The sequence below is a fragment of the Carica papaya genome, chromosome 8 (genome assembly GCF_054855325.1).
Source record: "Carica papaya isolate Zhongbai chromosome 8, ASM5485532v1, whole genome shotgun sequence".
Taxonomy (NCBI): Eukaryota; Viridiplantae; Streptophyta; class Magnoliopsida; order Brassicales; family Caricaceae; genus Carica; species Carica papaya.
In genome coordinates, this window is record NC_142316.1 from 20,503,595 (window position 1) to 20,522,430 (window position 18,836).

An 18,836-nucleotide genomic window follows, 5' to 3' on the forward strand; every position below is an offset into this window, starting at 1 on the left:
CTTAAGGGATTTTGGTTACCCAAATCTCATCATTTTCGTTTAGTTCATAACCCTATTACATCTTCCTTCATACATATACACACTTTAATCAACCATACCAAATACAAGAGTTTATACCATAGATAATCCCAACTATTACAGATCGTTTATTTATTCTATTAGTAAAAAAAATCAAAAGATACAAAAATATCTCAATTGCACGTCATAAGGCAATTGGAATTTAGTTGTTGTATCTAAAACTAAAACAAAGGAAGATTGATTGCCTATTAGTGTGAAGAAAACCTTTGAAGTGTTAAAGGAAGAATACATCAGCTACCACGTGTGTGTAGAAGCCTTGTTTCATTCTATTGCATAAACCAAAAAATGATTAACTCACTTCTATCAGTGAAAACCATTTACTTCATGTTTACTTTCTAGTGTTATATCTATATTATTCTTTGAGCTTAATTGTGTGATGTAAAGTCAATACTCCTTTGGGATTTCTCGTCAGTATCTAAAGGCTAATGTGCAAGTCCTAATTAAGGAGATTCAATTCCAAGACCTAGCATGAAAGATAACAAACTCATCATGACATTGAACATAGAAACCTTGAAGCAACTCCATATAAGGATGTATTCAAGCATTCCTAGTTACCAACCAAATTACTTTCATTTGTTTCTGATAAACACACCAGGTTATCTCAAGGACCAATGGTCGAATTTTAAGGGCGAATCTTTTTGAAGAAGAGTGAGATGATGTGATTCTCGAAAGCGCTGAATCAATGTTTGAAGAAGAGTCCCAAGGAAAACATGACACTTATGAGATTCAGAGTGCCCACAGGAAAATTACCTGTGAGCCCACAAGTATGCAATGTCACGGCCACCCTTCTCATATAGGGTGTGTCCCGAGCACACTACACCTTACACTTAATTAAATAAAACATAACAAAACTTACATTAATAAAATAGCGTAAAAGTGTTACATTCCTTGATATCTCGTGGCAATACTAATTTATAAGCAACTGCCCTAATATTCTCCAAGATCTCAAATGGTCTAATAAACTTGGGACTTAGTTTCCCATGCTTCCCGAACTACATAATCCTTTTGATTTGAAAATTTTTAAAGAATACACGGTTGTCCACTTTGAATTCTAGGTCCCATATTTTGTTTTCTACATAGTTCTTTTGCCAGATCTGTGCAGTCAGGAGATGCTTCTTGATAAGCTTAATCTTTTTGGTCATCTCTTCCCCCATCTCTGGTCTAAGTACCTTTTTGTGTAACAACCCAAATTTTTAAGTCTAATTATTATGTTTAGTTTGGATGATTAAGTGTGTATATGTATAAAGGAGGATGTATTGAGGTCAAGAATAAAGTTTCAAATCAAATGGAGCGAAAATGATGAGATTCGAGTAACTAGAATCTGTTAAAGAAGAGTTTTTTCCCCTATAGGGGAAATCACATTTTCTAGGCTTAAAAATGCTTCTAGAGGCTAGAATGGCATCACAAGATGTAAGAAAATACTTCAAGAACATGAGGGAGTAATTGGATTAAGAATCAAAAAGTAAATCCCCAAAGAGAAGGAGAAAATCCCCTGAGAGCAGGAGAAAAATGCCCTGAGTAACACAAAGTTACTTTCAGTGCTTGAAACACTTCCTGAGCCCAAGCTCAATGGAATTTAGGGATGAAATTTGAAAAGGCATTAGACAAAATATGGGGAAAGAAATTTATAACAAAATGAAGACTTTTTAAGAAGGACAATTGATAGAAAAATGGAAGGAACCAAAACCTTAGTGCAATAGTTCTCGAGGAAGTGCTAATTTGACCCTTTTAGCTTGATTTGTGTCTCGAGACTAAAATATTTTGAATTTAAGACTCAAATTTAGTTGTGGACTAGCCAAGATATTAAGGAAGAAGTGTGCTAAAAAATAAAGCACAAGGTTGCCCAAAAATATTAATAATTAAGCAAGGGTATGGGCATGGGCCTAACTTTGTGTGTGGTTTAGACCTTATGGGCTGTGGGTGAACATTAGATGCACCAGATATGGTCGTTTTAAGCCAAAATTTTGTTAGTAAGTTTCTGAAACCACGAACAGCAAGTGAAGGTAAACTGGCTAAAAACCCATAAGAATAAAAGAAGTTATGGCTATTGGAAGAGAAAGCATGTGCATGGAATGAGGTTTTTGGCCTTAAGGGTTTAGAACGGCCTAAGGCGGCCTAAAATAGCTGGAATGGAGCCAAATTTGGTATAGAATCACTCAAAGGAGGATAAAGTGGTGGGAGGGGTTTGGAAAAATTTTAAAGCCTCTAGAGTGGGAGATTAATGTGACAAAAGTCCCATATAGATTAGGAAGTTTAAAGTTACAAAGGTCCCACATCAGTTAGGAACTTAGAATGATGAGCGACAAGTCCCACATCGGATAGACATCCAACACCTTGGCATTCCTCTCCTATAAATAGGGGATAATAGGAAGGGGAAGAAGCATGCTGAAGAAGAGAGGAGAAAAAAAGGAGAAGAAGAGGAGAGAAGAAAACGGAAGCTCTCAAGGGTAACCCTTGGCCTTCAGGTAAGCATATCTCTAATTTTAATTCAATTTTTTATGAAAATTTAAGGGTTGTTTTTTGGTAATGTGCGGAATATTTTTGAGGTTAGATATTGCTCAAAAAATTCTGGGAACTCAATCATAATTCAAGGCAAAAAAGGTCAAAAAGTAAGCTAGAACTCTACCAAAATCAAGGTTGCGTGTGATATAAGGTAAGGTCGTTTGAAACCTTTTTCTAGGTATGTGATTTCTATATTAGGATGGTAATTTTGAGTTAAAATTTATCAATTTTCCTAAAGGGAGACTCTGCAAAAATTTCGATAAAAATTTGAGATAAACTGAAGGTAGACTTTGCCCGTTTTAAAATAGAAAATTAAAGTTTTCATAAGGGGAGACTCTGCCCATGCCAATAGAGAAATCTAAAGGTTTTATAGGAAAAAACTCTACCGAATTGAGCAAAGGGTTTAGAGGTTGTGTAAGAGGAGATCTGCCTAAATAAAGGTTTGCATAGGACCCGAGGTAAGTAGATATTACGATTGCATGGCCTATGTAATTTTCAAGTATTTTTCAATGTGTTATACATATTTTCATATATAACATGCAAGTGTTTTGTGAAAGTGCTATTATGTTTTAAGTGTTATTATGCCCATATGTTTTGAAAAATAATTTTGATAAGTGTGCATCACTTGTTATTTAGGCGAATCATTTCGAAAGTACCTGCATGATGTTAGGCTTCAACGTGCCCCTACATAACTGTTCCATTTTTGGGTGTAGTGGGTATGTGATAAGTGTGAACCCAGACATAACCGTTCTATTTTCGAGTGTATGGGGAAGTGTTAAGAGTTAAGTATGCACCTATGCATACATGGCAGTAGGAAGATATGAATGGCCCTCCATAGTAGTGATGGAGCTCATTGTACAATGTAGCAAAGTGCATCTATTTTTTTATTTTGGGACATATGGCTCATTGTATGATGTGGCACATTATACCTACTGAGTGATCCGGTGGTACATGTGAGAGTGTAGCGCATTGCACAATGCAACAATGTGTTTTTTAAATCATGATTCTGATTTTAATTTTCGACTGTGCATTTGTTTTCAGTGAAAGTGAAAATGTATTCGAGAAAAATACATAAGATATATATGTTTTGATGTGTGTGAAAGCCATATATATTATATGTATTAGTTGTGTTATCATAATATCTACTTATTGGGATAGTGTATCTCACTCCCCCATCATTTTTAGATAATGAGGATTTTGCTGTAGAATAGTATGTGATATGAGAGAAAAGTTGAAAAGTTAAGATCAGGTTACTAGTTCGTACTTTTGTATTATAAGAAAAGAAAAATTTTAGACACTCGTATTGTATTGTAGCTGATGTACATTATTCAAGGGATATACTGCTTCTGCATATTCTGTATATTATTAAAAGTTAATTTTTGCTATTTAATTAAGTGTGAAATGTAAGTGTGCTCTGGATGCAACTTACAAGAGAGGGATGGCCACGACATCTTGTCTCCTACCTCCTCCTAGCAAATAGGTGATCTGCAGGGTCTTCCATATAATGCCTCATATGGTGCCATCTAGATATTAGTCTGATAGTTGTTGTTATATGGGAACTCGATCAAAGGTAGATGGTCATCCCAGTTTCCTCCCAAGTTGATCACATATGCTTGCAACATGTCCTCCAACATTTGTATGGTTTGCTCTGATTTACCATCCATTTAAGGATGGAAATCTGTACTGAAAGATAACTTGGTTCCCATTGCTTTTTACAAGCTCGTCCAAAATCTTAATGTAAATCAGGGATCTTGATCAGAGACGATAGTAACTGGAATGCCTGTAGCCTCACAATCTTCTTTATGTAAGAGTCTAGCCAGTTTATCTAAGGGATCATTTATCTTGATGGTGAGGAAGTGAGCTAACTTTGTTAGATGATCCACAATCACCCATATGGCATCGTGATTTGATCTAGTCTTGGGTAGTCCTACCACAAGTTCATGATGTTTTTCTCCTACTTCAACTCTAGTATAGGTAGAGGTTGTAGTAGTCTCGCTGGCTTTTGATGCTCCACTTTAATTTGCTGGCAAGTGAGGCATTTGGACAAAAATTAAGCAATATTTTTCTTCATCTTTCTCCACAAGTATCTAGTCTTCAAACTCAGGTACATCTTCCTATTTCCTGGATGCACTTCAAACTTTGAGCAGTGCATTTCTTCTAATAAGTATTTCCTTAGTTTGTTGTCATTGGGCATGCATAGTCGATTTCTAAATCTCAATGTATCATCTTTTTCAAGGTTAAATTCTTGCTTGAGCCCCATAGTAACATCATTTTTAATGATCTACAATCTAGGGTTTGATTATTGAGCTCCATTGATCTTTTATACTAGGCCAGACTGTATTCAGATGTTGGCGAGGTATCAGCTTATTCTCTTGAGTTGAACATTCAGGTCTAGCTTCTAAATTCCTATAACAATCTCCATTCAGATGCCATCATGTGAGCCAAAGTGAATGAATGCTTCTTGCTTAATGCATCTGCAACCATGTTTCCTTCACCTGGATGATATAGTATCTTGCAGCCATAATCTTTAAGCAGATCTATCCATATTCTCTTGTTCATGTTGAGCTCCTTCTAGGAAAACAAGTACTTGAGACTCTTATTGTCATTATAGATTTTAAAACTTTCTCTATATTGATAATATCACCAGATCTTTAGGGCTAATACTATGTTTGTCAATCCAAATCATGGGTAGGATAGTTTCATTCATAATTCTTGAGTATCTAAAAACATAAGCCACGACCTTCCCATGTTGCATCAAAACACATCCCAAACCTTGTTTTGATGCATCACTATATATAAAAAATCCACCAGTATTGTCAGGAATTGTTAGTATTAGAGCCGTTGTTAGCCACTTCTTTAGTTCTTGGAAACTTTTTTAACACTTCATGCTCTATTAAAACTTCATATCTTTTCTGGTGAGCTATGTTAATGGAGTAGCTAGCTTTGTATCCAGCCAAACCATGAAAGCTTCAAATTCTATTATTATTGTTGGCCTATTTTAGTTCACTACAACTTCTACCTTTGTTGGGTTTATTGAAATCCCTTTCTTGGAAACTATATGTTTGGGGAATGAAACCTCTATTAATCAAAACCTAAATTTCTTAAATTTGACATACAACTTCTTTTCTCAGAGTATTCCAAGTAGTATAGTCAAATGTTCCACATGTTCTGCTTTGCTCCATGAATATATATTAGAATGTCATTAATGAAAACGATGACAAACTTATCTACAAATGGCTAAAATACACTTTTCGTGAGATCCTTAAATGCTACGAGGGCATTTGTTAGACCAAAAGGCATGACTAAGAATTCATAATGGCCATACCTAATCCTAAATGTTGTAGATCAATCTTAGAGAATACTGGTGCCCCATCGAGTTGATCAAATAGAGCATCAATAAATGTTAGTGGTACTTGTTCTTGATAATGACTTGATTTAACTACGATAGTCTATACATAACCTTGTAGTACCATCTTTCTTCTTTACGAATAACACTAGAGCTCCCCATGGTGAAATAGTTTCATTTTGTCTAATGAAGCCTTTGTCTAGTAACTCCTGTAACTTTTTCATCAGCTCCTCAAGTTCTACCTGTGCCATTATATATGGTGCCTTCAAGATTGGATTTATACCTAGAATCACGTCAATCGCGAACTGGATTTCACGATATGGTGGTAAGCTTAGGAGATCTTTTGGGAGAACATCAGGAAAATCCTTTACCATGGGTATCTGTTATAGGTTTACTTCTTTTTCTTTGTTTTTAGTATATATGCAAGATATCCTATGCATCCTTTCTCCAATAATCCATACACTTAAACAAAAAAAAATTAAGCATGGACATTGAGACTTTGTCAAGCCTTTAAACTAAAATGCTTTGTCATTCAGAATATTAAATGTCACATTTTCCCATGACAATCTAAATTGGTATGATATACTACAAGCCAGTCTGTCACTATATAATGTCGAAGTCATGCATATCTAGAAGTATGAGGTCTACTGGCATTTCCCTACCAGCAATCTCTATGATATAGGCTCGACACATTATAGGAGCCATTAAGTCTCTATTTGCAAGGGTGGAAACTACTAGAATGAAATCTAATGGTGCCTTATTAACATTCAGATATTTTACAAAATCAAATAAAAAAAAGAATGCATAGATCGGGGATCTATTAGGACTCTAGCAAAGGTACCAAAGATAGTATACATACGTTGGCCCGCTGGTGCCACTATGCTAAATTCTCTTCAGATATCTTTGCTCATGCCAATGCCTTCTTGTATGTCCGTATCTATATCACAAAGATTGTATCCCAATTTTTTTTGTGCAGCCCCCTCTAGAACTTCATAGCTTTTATGCTTTCTTCAGCTACCAGTTGAGATGCGGAGCAAGCCAATTCTTTAAACTTCTCTGTATACTCTGCTATTGTAATAGCCTGGATCTTTCCTAAGTTGAACTCTTGTGTGGTATGATTGATTAAGTTCTTAAATGTATGGAGGGAGATATGACAAGGTTAATAACTACGTTTCGAGTCAAATAGAGCAAAAACTATGAGATTGGGGTAGTCACAATCCATTAAGAAGTGTTTTTGCCCAATAGGGGAAACCAAGTTATCTAGGACCGAGAACACTTATTGTAATATCCCAAATTTCTCTAGTCTGATTCTTGTGTTTGATTTGGATGATTGAGTGTGTACATATATAAAGGAGGATGTATTAAGGTTAAGAATCAAGTTTCAAATCAAATGGAGCAAAAATAATGAGATCTAGGTAACTAGAATCCCTTAAAGAAGAGTTTTTCTGTCAATAGGGAAAATCACATTTTCTAGGGTTGGGAGCACTTCTTGAGACTAGAAAGACATCATAGATGCAAGAAAATTCTTCAGGAACATAAGGGAGTAATTGAATTAAGAATCAAGAGGGAAATCCCCCAAGAGAAGTAGAAAATCCCTTGAGAGGGGTAGACAAAATCCTTTGAGTAACACAAAGTGACATTTAGTGCTTGGAAAACTTCTTGAGAACAAGAGAGATGGAATTTGTCGGATAAAATTTAAAGAGACATTAGATAAAATATCGAGAAAGAAATTTGTAAGAAAATAAAGACTTATGTAGAAGAACAATTGGCAGAAAAATGCAAGGAATCGAAACCTTAGTGCAATAGTTCTCGAGGAAGTGCTAATTTTATTTGTATCCTGAGAGTACAATACTTGAAATTGGAGACTTACATTTGGTTGAGGACTAGCCACGATATTAAGGAAGAAGTGTGTGGAAAAAGAAAAATATCCATACAAGAAAAATTGGGAGAAATGAGGCAAAACCTGAGAGGCATGTGATAGTTGTGACAAATGGACTTCTTGGGCAATAACTGGGAAAAATGGACTCAGATTGTAACACCTCACCCATCACTATACTAAAATGATTTGGAAACTCTATTTATTCGGGTCTTTGGCCGCTTTAAACTTAATTAAGTTACGTTGTTTAATATTTATCGTGATTCATGATTTTGGTTAATTTTTATTTAAATTTTATTTTAAATAATGTTATTTTATTTTATTTTAAATGATTTTAATTTAACTAAATTAAATTGAAAATAAAAATTTAGAAAAAAATCAGAAAACGGCGAAACAAAAAAAAAATCAAGGTTGTGTGATATAAGATAAGGTTGTTTAAATCCTTTTTCTAGATATGTGACTTCTATATTAGGAAGGTACTTTTGAGTTAAAAATTATCAATGTTCCTAAGGGGAGACTACTAAAATTTCAATAGAAATTTGAGATAAACTAAAGGGAGACTCATCCATTTAAAAATAAAAAATTGTGATTTTCATAAAAGGAGACTCTGCCCGGGCTAATAGAGAAATGTAAAGGTTTTATAGGGAAAACTCTGCCAAATTGAGTAGAGGGATTAAAACTTGTGCAAGAGGCGACTCTGCCCAGATCAAGGTTTGCGTAGGACCCGAGGTAAGTGGATGTTGTGATTACATGGGCTATGTAGTTTTTAAGTGTTTTCAAGTGTTCTATATGTATTTTTATATAGAAAGTGTAAGTGTTTTGTGAAAATGATATTCTGTTTTACGTGTTATTTTGCCCATGTGTTGTGAAAAGTTATTCAAATAAGTGTGCATCATTTATCGAGGTGGGCTGTTCTAAAAGGAGCTGCATGATGTTGGGCTTCAGCTTGCCCCTACATAATCATTTTATTTTTGGGTGTATGGGGAAGTGTTAAGTGTTAAGTGTGCGCCAAACATGAATTGTAGTAGGAAAATGCGAATGGCCCTCCATAACAATGATGTAGTGGAGCTCATTTTACAATGTAGCAAAGTGTATCTGTTTTCTGATCCTAGAACATGTGGCTCGTTGTACAATGTGGTACAATGTACATGCTGACTGATCTGGTACATGTGAAAGTGTAGCGCATTATACAACGCAACAATGTATTTTCTGAATCGTGATTCAGATTTTAGTTTTCGACTGTGCATATGTTTTCAATAAAAGTAAATATGTTTTTGAGAAAAGTATATCAGATATATATATTGCATGTATTACTTATGTTGTCATAATATCTTCTTACTGGATAGTGTATCTCACTCCTCCATCATTTTCAGATAATGAGGATTTCGCTTTAGAATAGTATGTGATACGAAAGAGAAGTTGAGAAGTTAGAAATTAGGTTATCAGTTTGTACTTTTGTATTGTAAGTAAAGAAAAATTTTAGAGTCTAGTATTGTATGGTATCATATGTACATTACTCAATGGAAGTAACACTTATGCGCACTCTGTATATTAATTAGTTTTTATTATTTAATTTTGTATGAAGTGTAAGTGTGGTCTGGACATGCCCTATAAGAGAGGGTGTGGGATGTGACAATTCTCGAGGCTAGAAAACATCACAAAAGGTAAAAAGAGGCTTCAATAGGAACATGATGGAGTAATTGGATTAAGAATCAGAAGAAAAATCCCCCGAGAGAGGGAAAAAAATCCCATAAGTAACCCCAAGGGACATTTAGTGCTTGAAACAATTTATAAGCCCAAGATTGATTGAATTTGGGAATGAAGTTTGAAGAAACATTAGATAACATATGCGAAAAGAAATTTGTAAGAAAATAAAGACTTGCATAGAGGAACAATTGAGAGAAAAATGCAAGGAACCAAAGCCTTAATGTAATAATGCTCGAGAAAGCTCTAATTTGACCCTTTTAACTTTATTTATGTTTCGAGACTAAAATACTTGGATTTTGAGGGTCAATTTTGGCTGAGAACTAGGTAAGACATTAAGAAAGAAATGTGTGGAAAAAAAAAATTCCATAGAAGTCAATTTGAGAAATATGAGGTCAAACCCGTGAGGCACGCACATGAAGGCCACTTTTGCCCTTTTTGGATGAAGCCCAAACCTAAACCATATGATAGTTGCCTACTTGAGGAATACGTGATGCACAAGTTTGCTCATATACATTAAGAATTAAGAAAGTTGTGGAGTTTTGAAGTAAGGGTGTGGGCATGGGCCTTGCTTTGTGTATGGTTTGGACCTTTTAGGACTTTGGTGGACCATAAATGCGCCAAATGTGGTTGTTTAGAGATTAAATTTTATGGTAAGTAGCTAAAACCACAAAGAATAAGTGAAGATAAAATGGGCCAAAAACAGTTTGAGTGAAGCCCAAGTTTGGTATAGAAGCTCCTGGAAGGTGGATAAGATGTAAGAGGAGTCTAGATAAGATTAGAATACTCTAGAATTAATTAAAGGCTAAGAAAAAGAAGAGATTAGGATAAGGATGAAGCTTGAGGAGGTTTAAGTGGCCAGTCACATTTTGCCACCTCTCCCATGCTTATCAACTTGCATGATAGGGGTGTCAGAAGAAGGGAAAAACATTATGGAGTTGAGAGAAAGCAAGGTTAGAGAGAAAAAGAAGAGAGAGAAAGAAGAGGGAGAAAGAAAAGAGGAAAAAAGAGTGGAAAATAGAAGAAACCCAATAAAAGTGAGGGAAGTTGATGGAATTTGGGAGTTTTTCCTATAGGAAACTCTATCCAAATTGTGAGAGGAAAATAAAAAATTTGAATTCCCTTTGTCTTGAAATTTTGAGGATGATTTTTGAGTGAAGTGAGCAATATTTTTGAGGTTAGATATTGCGTAAAAGCATCTCAAAACTCTTCTAAATATTTGAGAGAAAAATGTTAGAAATTAAGTCAAGACTCTGCCGGAGTTAAAGTAGTGTGTTTTGCGAGGTATGTAGTTTCAAGTTTCTTTTCAAGAGAATTAATTTACCTATAATGAGAATATTTTTGAGTATAAAATGATGATAATTATCAGGGGAGATGCTAATAAAATTGCATAGGAATTTAAAGAAATATAAAGCGAGACTTTTCCCGAGTGAAAAGATAAAACTGAAGTATTTATAAGGGAAGACTCTGCCGGAGTGACTAGAGAAAATTGAGGAAAGAAATAGGGTGAGACTGAGAGAGAGATCTTGAATTGATTGCATTCGACCTGAGATAAGTGGATGTTATGGCATGTAGCAATAGTAGGTTTTGACACATGTTTTATGAAAATTATTTATGGTTTTAATAAAATGTAAAAGCATTGTAAAATATAGTGATTGGTGCCTATTGTGTGATCTGACACATATGAAATCTGGGTACACTACACTTGGCATATGATCTGGTGCAGATGTACGGTACACTATACTTGTTGTGTGATCTGGTACAAATGTACGACACACTGTACTTGTTGTGTGATCTAGTATAGTTATGTGAGAGATTTATATACCCTATGGTTGCTCTATGATTTGGTACAATATGGTTTTTGATATGATTTTAAAAATATGGCAATTGTGTTCAACTAATGTGTGTGATGATACTATATATCGCATGTGTTTAGCTATGTATCAAAATTTCTGCTTATTGGGTTATTGTATCTCACTCCCCCATCATTTTTCAGATAATGAGGATTCTGCTGCAAAATAGTAAGTGATACAGTAAAGAAGTTGAGAAGTTAGACTCTGAGATTAGGTCATCTGTTTGTACTTTTGTATTGTAAGGAAAAAAAATTTATAGCCTTGTATATGTATCTTATGTACATGTTTCAAGAGATATAACACATCTGCACACTCTGTATATTAATTAAAGTTAATTTTTGTTGCTTAATTTTGTATGAAGTGTAAATGTGCTCCGAACATGCCACAGAAGAAGAGGGGGTAGGTTGCGACAAGTGGTACCAGAGCATGATTATAGGACAAATCCCTTGAATATGAGGTGTAGGGTCACATGGAAATAGAATAATGTAGTGGGACTTAAATTAGTACAAAAGAACACAGTGGAAACTCTTTCTTGATCCTAAGGTGTTTAAATAAAGGAAACAGTGAGACCAAGGAGAGACCTTGATTATTAAGGTCCAGAAGATAGGACCAAATAGAACCTCAAAAGACTCGTAGGTACTTGGAAATGCTTAGACTACATATTTTAAGGATGTAAGGAATAAAAAAGATAATAAAAGTGTTATGTGGAGAAGTGAAGAGGATGCGCACACAAAGGCACCTGCCACGAACATGCAGGCTTCCAATCCTGCAAGAAGGAGTCCTACCCACAAAAGGACTCCTATAAGATGGAGGCCCAATTGGTGACTTCAGGCCCAAAATATGTCTAAGAAATCCCAGGACAGTTGGCTGAAGAGACTAGATCCCAAGAAATAAAGCCTTATAGGCCTTGTTTCAGAGATACAATCCAAGAGGAGCTTTCCAAGCTAAGACAAGAGAAGTCAAGGCGTGCAAGCCAAATCTTAGTTTTAGAAGATCAAGGTTTGGCCAATCCCGATGTTAGGCCATGGCCACCATGGCCGAGAGGAGACAAGTAAGAGGAAATCTGGCCGCACAAAGAGGCTCATCCTTGATAGTCTGATTTGGATAAGGAGGAAACACCCTCCATGGCTGACAAGAAAGAGGCTCATCCCACATACTTGATGGGGTATAAGAGTGCCTAATAACATAAACATACACGAATGCAATAGAAAATATATATATATAGCAGAAGTTAGAAATCCCTTACAACCAAAATATAAGATGAGTGTTTATACATCTAGGACCAATAAAAGTCATCGAATAAATACATATACAAGAGTTACTTAATTACAAAAAAACTATTTATCAGAGTGCAGACAAACTAAGCACTCGTAAATACACTAGGGATCCAAATAAGAGTCGAAGTAGGCTTTGAGAGGCAAAAATATGGGCGGTTCATTACTATAATCATTTTGGACGTCCCAACATATAAAGGGTGAGTTCCATGAAACTCAATAAGTGAAATAGCATTAAGATTATATTGCTAAGGTTTAAAAGGTTATTAGCCTCAAATAAATAAGCTAACCAAATAAATAAATACCTTAGAGATCCATGGCAAAAAGACAAAGTTAAGTATTTAAAAAATAGTTGTTCTTTTAAGAAAAACCCTTTTTTACATATCAATAGAACAATAATTTGTAGTAATAAGCAAAGGAGAAGCTATTACCAAATAAAAAAGTAATAGGCAGAGAATACAACATAAGGAATTTTCCAATTTTTACATATTTTACTATTTTCTCTGTACAAAACCGTTCTAATATATATATTAAGGGCATAAGGGATTCTTAACTACCACTATGAATGACACTAGATCGTATCATATTAGTATGTTTTGATGTGCCAGACCAAATAAGGGTGGGATTTATGACCATGACCATACACTATGGTCCCTAACTATGGTTGCATGTATATGCTCTCATAAGAGGGAACACTCATCATTCACAGGAAGCAGTTCACCAACAGATTCAGATTTAGAGACAAAGGTAGAAATAGAGGGAGAACCAGAAGCAGAAACATAAATCCCTCACAGATAATAGCCAAATGAATCATGTCCAGATTTAAGGAGTATAAAACAAATCAACATAATCAAACACAACAGTACACATGCTTTTAAAATCAGACTAGACAACAAACAATAACATACATCATCATAATTTAGTTGTTTTATCTAAAAAGGGAACTTAGAGGTATAAATAAATTACAGGATCCCTTACCGACACTTAGCGAGAAACCGAATTCTTAGAAGTGGATAAGATGAGTGCTTTGTGTCTAGAATTCCTATAGTGAGCCCTACAAATTTCTTTCTTTCCTTTCTCTTTCTAGAACTTCACTATTTCTCTCTAGAAACTCATTTCTCTCTAGAACCTCATTTGCTCTCTCTAAGATGTTACTTTCTCTCTCTAGAATAGATTGCAAAAAGAAAAGAGATGAATGTTAGTGGAAAATGAGGGGAAAGCTGCCCACTTTATAAATTTTGGGACGGTTGGATGTGTGCCATGTGGCATGTATCATGGCCATCCATATGGCAACAAGGGAAGGGCTACCACAATGGGACCTACACGGCAAGGTGACCCATGCCCTGTGCGCCACCGTGCTGTAGTGCAGGCGCTAGTGGGCACATCTGCGTGTAAGGCACTTGTACGTGCACCTGGCAACTAATAATGCCATGCGCGAGTGCATCTACGCACATGATGCAAGTGTGCGGGCCTACAGGCCCGTGACCATAAGATTTTCCCCGCATGTCCAGGTATTTTTCTCGTGTGTCCAGGGATTTGTCCCTCGTCTTATGTATTCTAATTTTTCACTATTTTTATCTCTTTTCCCTGAAATTATCCAAATACTATATACACATATATATTTAAAAATTCTCTAAAATACAAGTTAGTTCTTAAAAGCAAGAAATTTTACATTATACGCAAAATATTTAAATATAACTGCCTTTAAGACCTAAATGGAGTTTTCAACACCATGTTTAAGTATAGAGGTCTCAGGGTGTTATAGAAGCAGAATTGCAAAAGTAATCTGATGCTAAGAAGGAAAAGAGTTTCTTTCTCCCATACCAACTTCAAGACTGAGAAAAGATCCTTCTTTTCATAGGAGATTTCAAGCTTGAAGAAGAAGAATTCAATCACAAAAAAAAATATTTAAGAAAAAGAGGAAAGAATTCAACATGAAGGAGGAGTCCAAAAGCACTCACCAATCGGCCAAGGAAACCTTCTCCATGTTGAAGTCCTTTTATTAATTTGTACTTCAAGTCCTGTAAAATTCTAGCAAAGTAAAACTCAAAGACCTCTCAAGAAACCATTAAAGGATGAAGAGGAAGAAACAAAATGCAAGATGAAAGTTTCTAACTTAAGGAGGAGATTGAGTTCGACTGTGAAAGGAAGATTCAAGTTTTAGTTATTTTATTCCTTTTTAAGTATCATATTTAGATAAGAATTTAATTATTTAATTATTTTGTTTAAAATTTTCTAGTTTAATTAAGTTTAAGTATTCAAGTAGGAATATGTAATCCTACTTTTATTCGTATTAGAAGAGCGAAGTGTGACACCCCGTTACCGATAGGGAACAATGTCCAAAAATAGAGCAGCAGTGAATGCGATAAAAAATAAACTATACCGCGGAAGTTAGATTCATCCCTTACAAAATATACAATTGTATTTATGAGGGAATGAAGTTAGTAATCAAAATAATTACAAATTAACTTTTGAGCTACTTGACGTGACCCTAGGAGTGCTTTTCAGTTACCCGAGAAGCAACCATAAAATTTCACACCAATATAAAGACAAGGCCTAGGAGAAGTCTGGACCAAGGAAATGGATTCAAGATTCAGCGATAAGCCCAACTCCCATGAAGCCCAAGGATCCAGTTCATGCAAGCTTAGATAAGGTAAGATGGATTATTGATGCCATCAAGACCGACAAGCCTTATGAGCTACCAAGACAACCGGCCCAAGGAAGCATCAATGAAGATGAGTTGTGGGCTTGTGGATTGATCCTAAAAGACGAAGATGGCATGTCCGAGGTTGCGCATGGAGAGAGGCACTCGCGAGGGAGTGACCTGAGTCACTCGGCCCTCTATGCCCAACTCACAGGATAAGAGGTCGAGCACCTAAGAAGATCATGCAGCCCATGACGCACGTCCCTGTAGATGGGCCGACCGAGGCCCCACAGGAAGATTTGAGGGGTGGCCCTCATCTCAAGGCTTGATCCAGTGGACCCACACCTGAGGGAGAAGAAACAAAGCTAAACACTAAGCCCAGCAAGCTGGCCCAGCGACCTAGCCCAACAACAACCATGAGCCAAACCGAAGAGAATCTTTGGTGGGTCATGGTAATTATCACCTCATTATTTAATTATTATTAATTAAGCTTATCCTAGGATTAATTATATAATATTTTAATCTTAGGGTTATCCTAAGCTATTATTTTATTATATTTTTAATCCTAATATTTATCCTATTATTTTAATGTAATTTTTTCATGTCTTTTGCATAGAAATCACATGGGATAAGTATTAGGTTATTTTAATTATTATTTTATTATAAATTCTATCTCTAGGATTGGTTAATTAATAATTCTATCTCTAGGATTGGTTAATTAATTTTTTGGGATCGAATAATTATTTTATTATGTAATTATCATAGATTTAGATAAAATTTTATCTGGGTTATAATTTTTTATTAATTTATTCCAAGAGTTTGTACTCATTTAGATCGCCCGGGAAAGGCTATAAAAAAGCATTTTCCCATAGGTTGAAAAACACCAAGTACAATCAATTTGAGAGAAATTCTTGAAAGCTTAGGCTTTTCTTCTTTTAGTATTTTTGCTAATTTAGTTTCTTCAAGTTCTTCCAGAAGTAGGAGTCTTCAAAAGCCTTGTTGAGCCAAGGAGCGACGATCAACTTATCGGTAAGTCTGTAACATTTTTTTTTTCCTTGTTTATTTTTTCTACTCTTTGTTTTTGCATTCCTTTTAGGATTGTAAATTCAATTAAAGAGAGGAGTTTTTCTAGGTAATTAAAGTTTTATTATCGCATACGTTGAGTGGGTTATAGGAGCTTAGTTGATCCTCCCCACACCCTCCTGCGTCATCTAGTATCAGTACTTGGGCTCCTAGAACCAAATCTATCTTTATTACTTTCAATATTTTTGTTCTTTAATTAACAATTCAAATTAAATTTTTTGATTTGTTAATTCGTATTGCATCCTACTTGAATCCATATCTATCTGTTCAATTCAAGTAGTTCATGTTTATTATTAAAAAAAATTATATATATCAAAATTACAAAAATATCACAATTGCACCCCATAAAGCAATTCGCACGTTGTTTGCATCTTACATGACAAAAGTAGAGTAATCACCTATTAGATTGTTGGAAAACCAACGAGAGGAAGAGTAAGTCATCTCGTAGGTACAAATGAAAACTTTATTTTTCATTCTACTACATCATTCATACTGTATTGCTTAGTCCACTTTTCCTTACATAGTTTGGGAATCTAGAGATTGTTAGGAAATTTTCTTTGTGACAAACTTTCCTAAATTGTAGGGACTTGACTAAGGGGATCCCAGCTCCAACACTTAACTTGATCAAAGAGTGAGTGTGGTTACAGAGGCGAGTGTAATAGGAACAACATGAATTTTGGCACTAAGACATTAGCGCAATTCCATATGCGCATGCGGTCCACGAGACCCCGGTACCATCCTAACACCTTCAACTACTTTTTAGCTTCCTTATTGTATCCAGGATCACTACGCAATAGTGACATGGATTTGAGGACGAATTCATTTAAAGAAGAGGGGCATGACATGACCCTAAGAAGGCTTTTTAGTTACCCAAGAAGCAACCATCATAGTTTTTGCCAATCTGGAGACAAGGCCCAAGAGAAGCATGGACCAAGGAAGCAGAGTCAAGATTCGACGACAAGGCCTAATCCCATGGAGCCTAGGGATCTAATTCGTGTAACCTTAGATCTAGTAAGATGGATTGTTGATGCCATCAAAATCGGGATGCCTTATGGGCAGCCAAGGCAACTGTCCCAAGGAAGCATTAACAGCGATGAGTTATGGTCTTTCAGATTGATCCTAGAAGATGAATATGGCATGTCTGAGGCTACACATGGAGGAGAGCACCCGTGGGTGGGCAACCCGAGTCACCTGGCCTGCCACCCAGCTCACTAGGCCTATCCCACAAGCTAGCCAACTGCGTGCCCAAGAAGAACATGTGGCCCATGCTGTACGTCCCTGTCGATGGGCCGATAGAGGCCCATCAGAAGATCTGAGGGTCGGCCCTCATCTCGAGGCCCGATCTAGCAGACCTAGACCTAAGGGAGAATAAACTAGGCTAAAAACTAGCCTAGCAAAGCGACCAAGTGTTCCCCCCAACAGCAGTTGTGGGCCCAATCAAGGAGAAACCTGAGCGGGTCGTTAAGCCATGAGGCCTAATGGCCTCGTGCGTGCAGGCCCAGCCTTAGCTATGCGTGCATGAGCAGGCTTCCCTAGCCTGCATGGGTGAGGTGTGTGATGTGTGTGGGAGAGGGGAAGAAGTGGCAAGCTTTTTGGACTTCTTCTCACCACATGTTCCATGTGATTTTTCATCCTAAAATTTAGCCAATTCACATGGTAATTATCACCTTATTATTTAGTTATTATTATTTAAATTAAGCTTATCCAATGATTAATTATATAATATTTTAATCTTAAGGTTATCCTAAACTATTATTGTATTATATTTTTAATCTTTTTATTTATCATATTATTTTAATGTTATTTTCCCATGTGTTTTACAGGAAAATCACATGCGATAAGTATTAGGTTATTTTAATTATTATTTTATTGTAAATTCTATCCCTAAGATTAGTTAATTAATTTTTTAGAATAGAATAATTATTTTATTATTTAATTATTCTAGATTTGGATAAAATTTATATAGGGTATTATTTTATTAATTTATCCCAAGAATTTGTACTCATCTAGATTGCTTGGAAATGTTGTAAATAGACCTTTAACTATAGGTTGAAAAACACCAATAACAATTAATTTGAGAGAAATTCTTGAAAGCTTAGGCTTTTCTTATTTTAGCATTTTTGCTAATTTAGCTTCTTCAAATTCTTCGAGAAGCAAGAGTCATCAGAAGTCTTGTTGAGCCAAGGAGCGGGGATCAACTAATTGATAAGTTCGTGGCCTTTTTTTTTTCCTTGTTTATTTTTCCTATTCTTTCTTTCTACTTTCCTTTTAGAATTGTAGATTCAATTAAAGGAAGAAATTTTTCTAAGCGGTTAAAGTTTTCTTTTTACATTGAGTGGGTTATAGGAGTTTATTCGATTCTCCCTATACCCTCCTGCGTCACTACTTCTATAAATTACAAAATATTTGTCCACCAGAGTAAAACGCACTTCTGCACTCAAACATCTAATGATCCATGAACAGATCCAAATAAGCA

General features: G+C 35.6%; 1 protein-coding gene across 1 annotated transcript; it reads right to left on the minus strand.

Annotated features, from left to right (window-relative positions):
• Window positions 1-4,322: 4,322 nt before the first annotated feature.
• On the minus strand, window positions 4,323-4,840 carry LOC148251272 (uncharacterized). The gene is made up of 2 exons (XM_088210346.1): window positions 4,689-4,840; window positions 4,323-4,593 (listed from the first exon to the last, which is right to left on the minus strand). Exons 1-2 carry the CDS (start codon window positions 4,838-4,840, stop codon window positions 4,323-4,325), a joined length of 423 nt encoding a protein of 140 aa, XP_088066472.1.
• Between the last annotated feature and the right edge of the window lie 13,996 nt (window positions 4,841-18,836).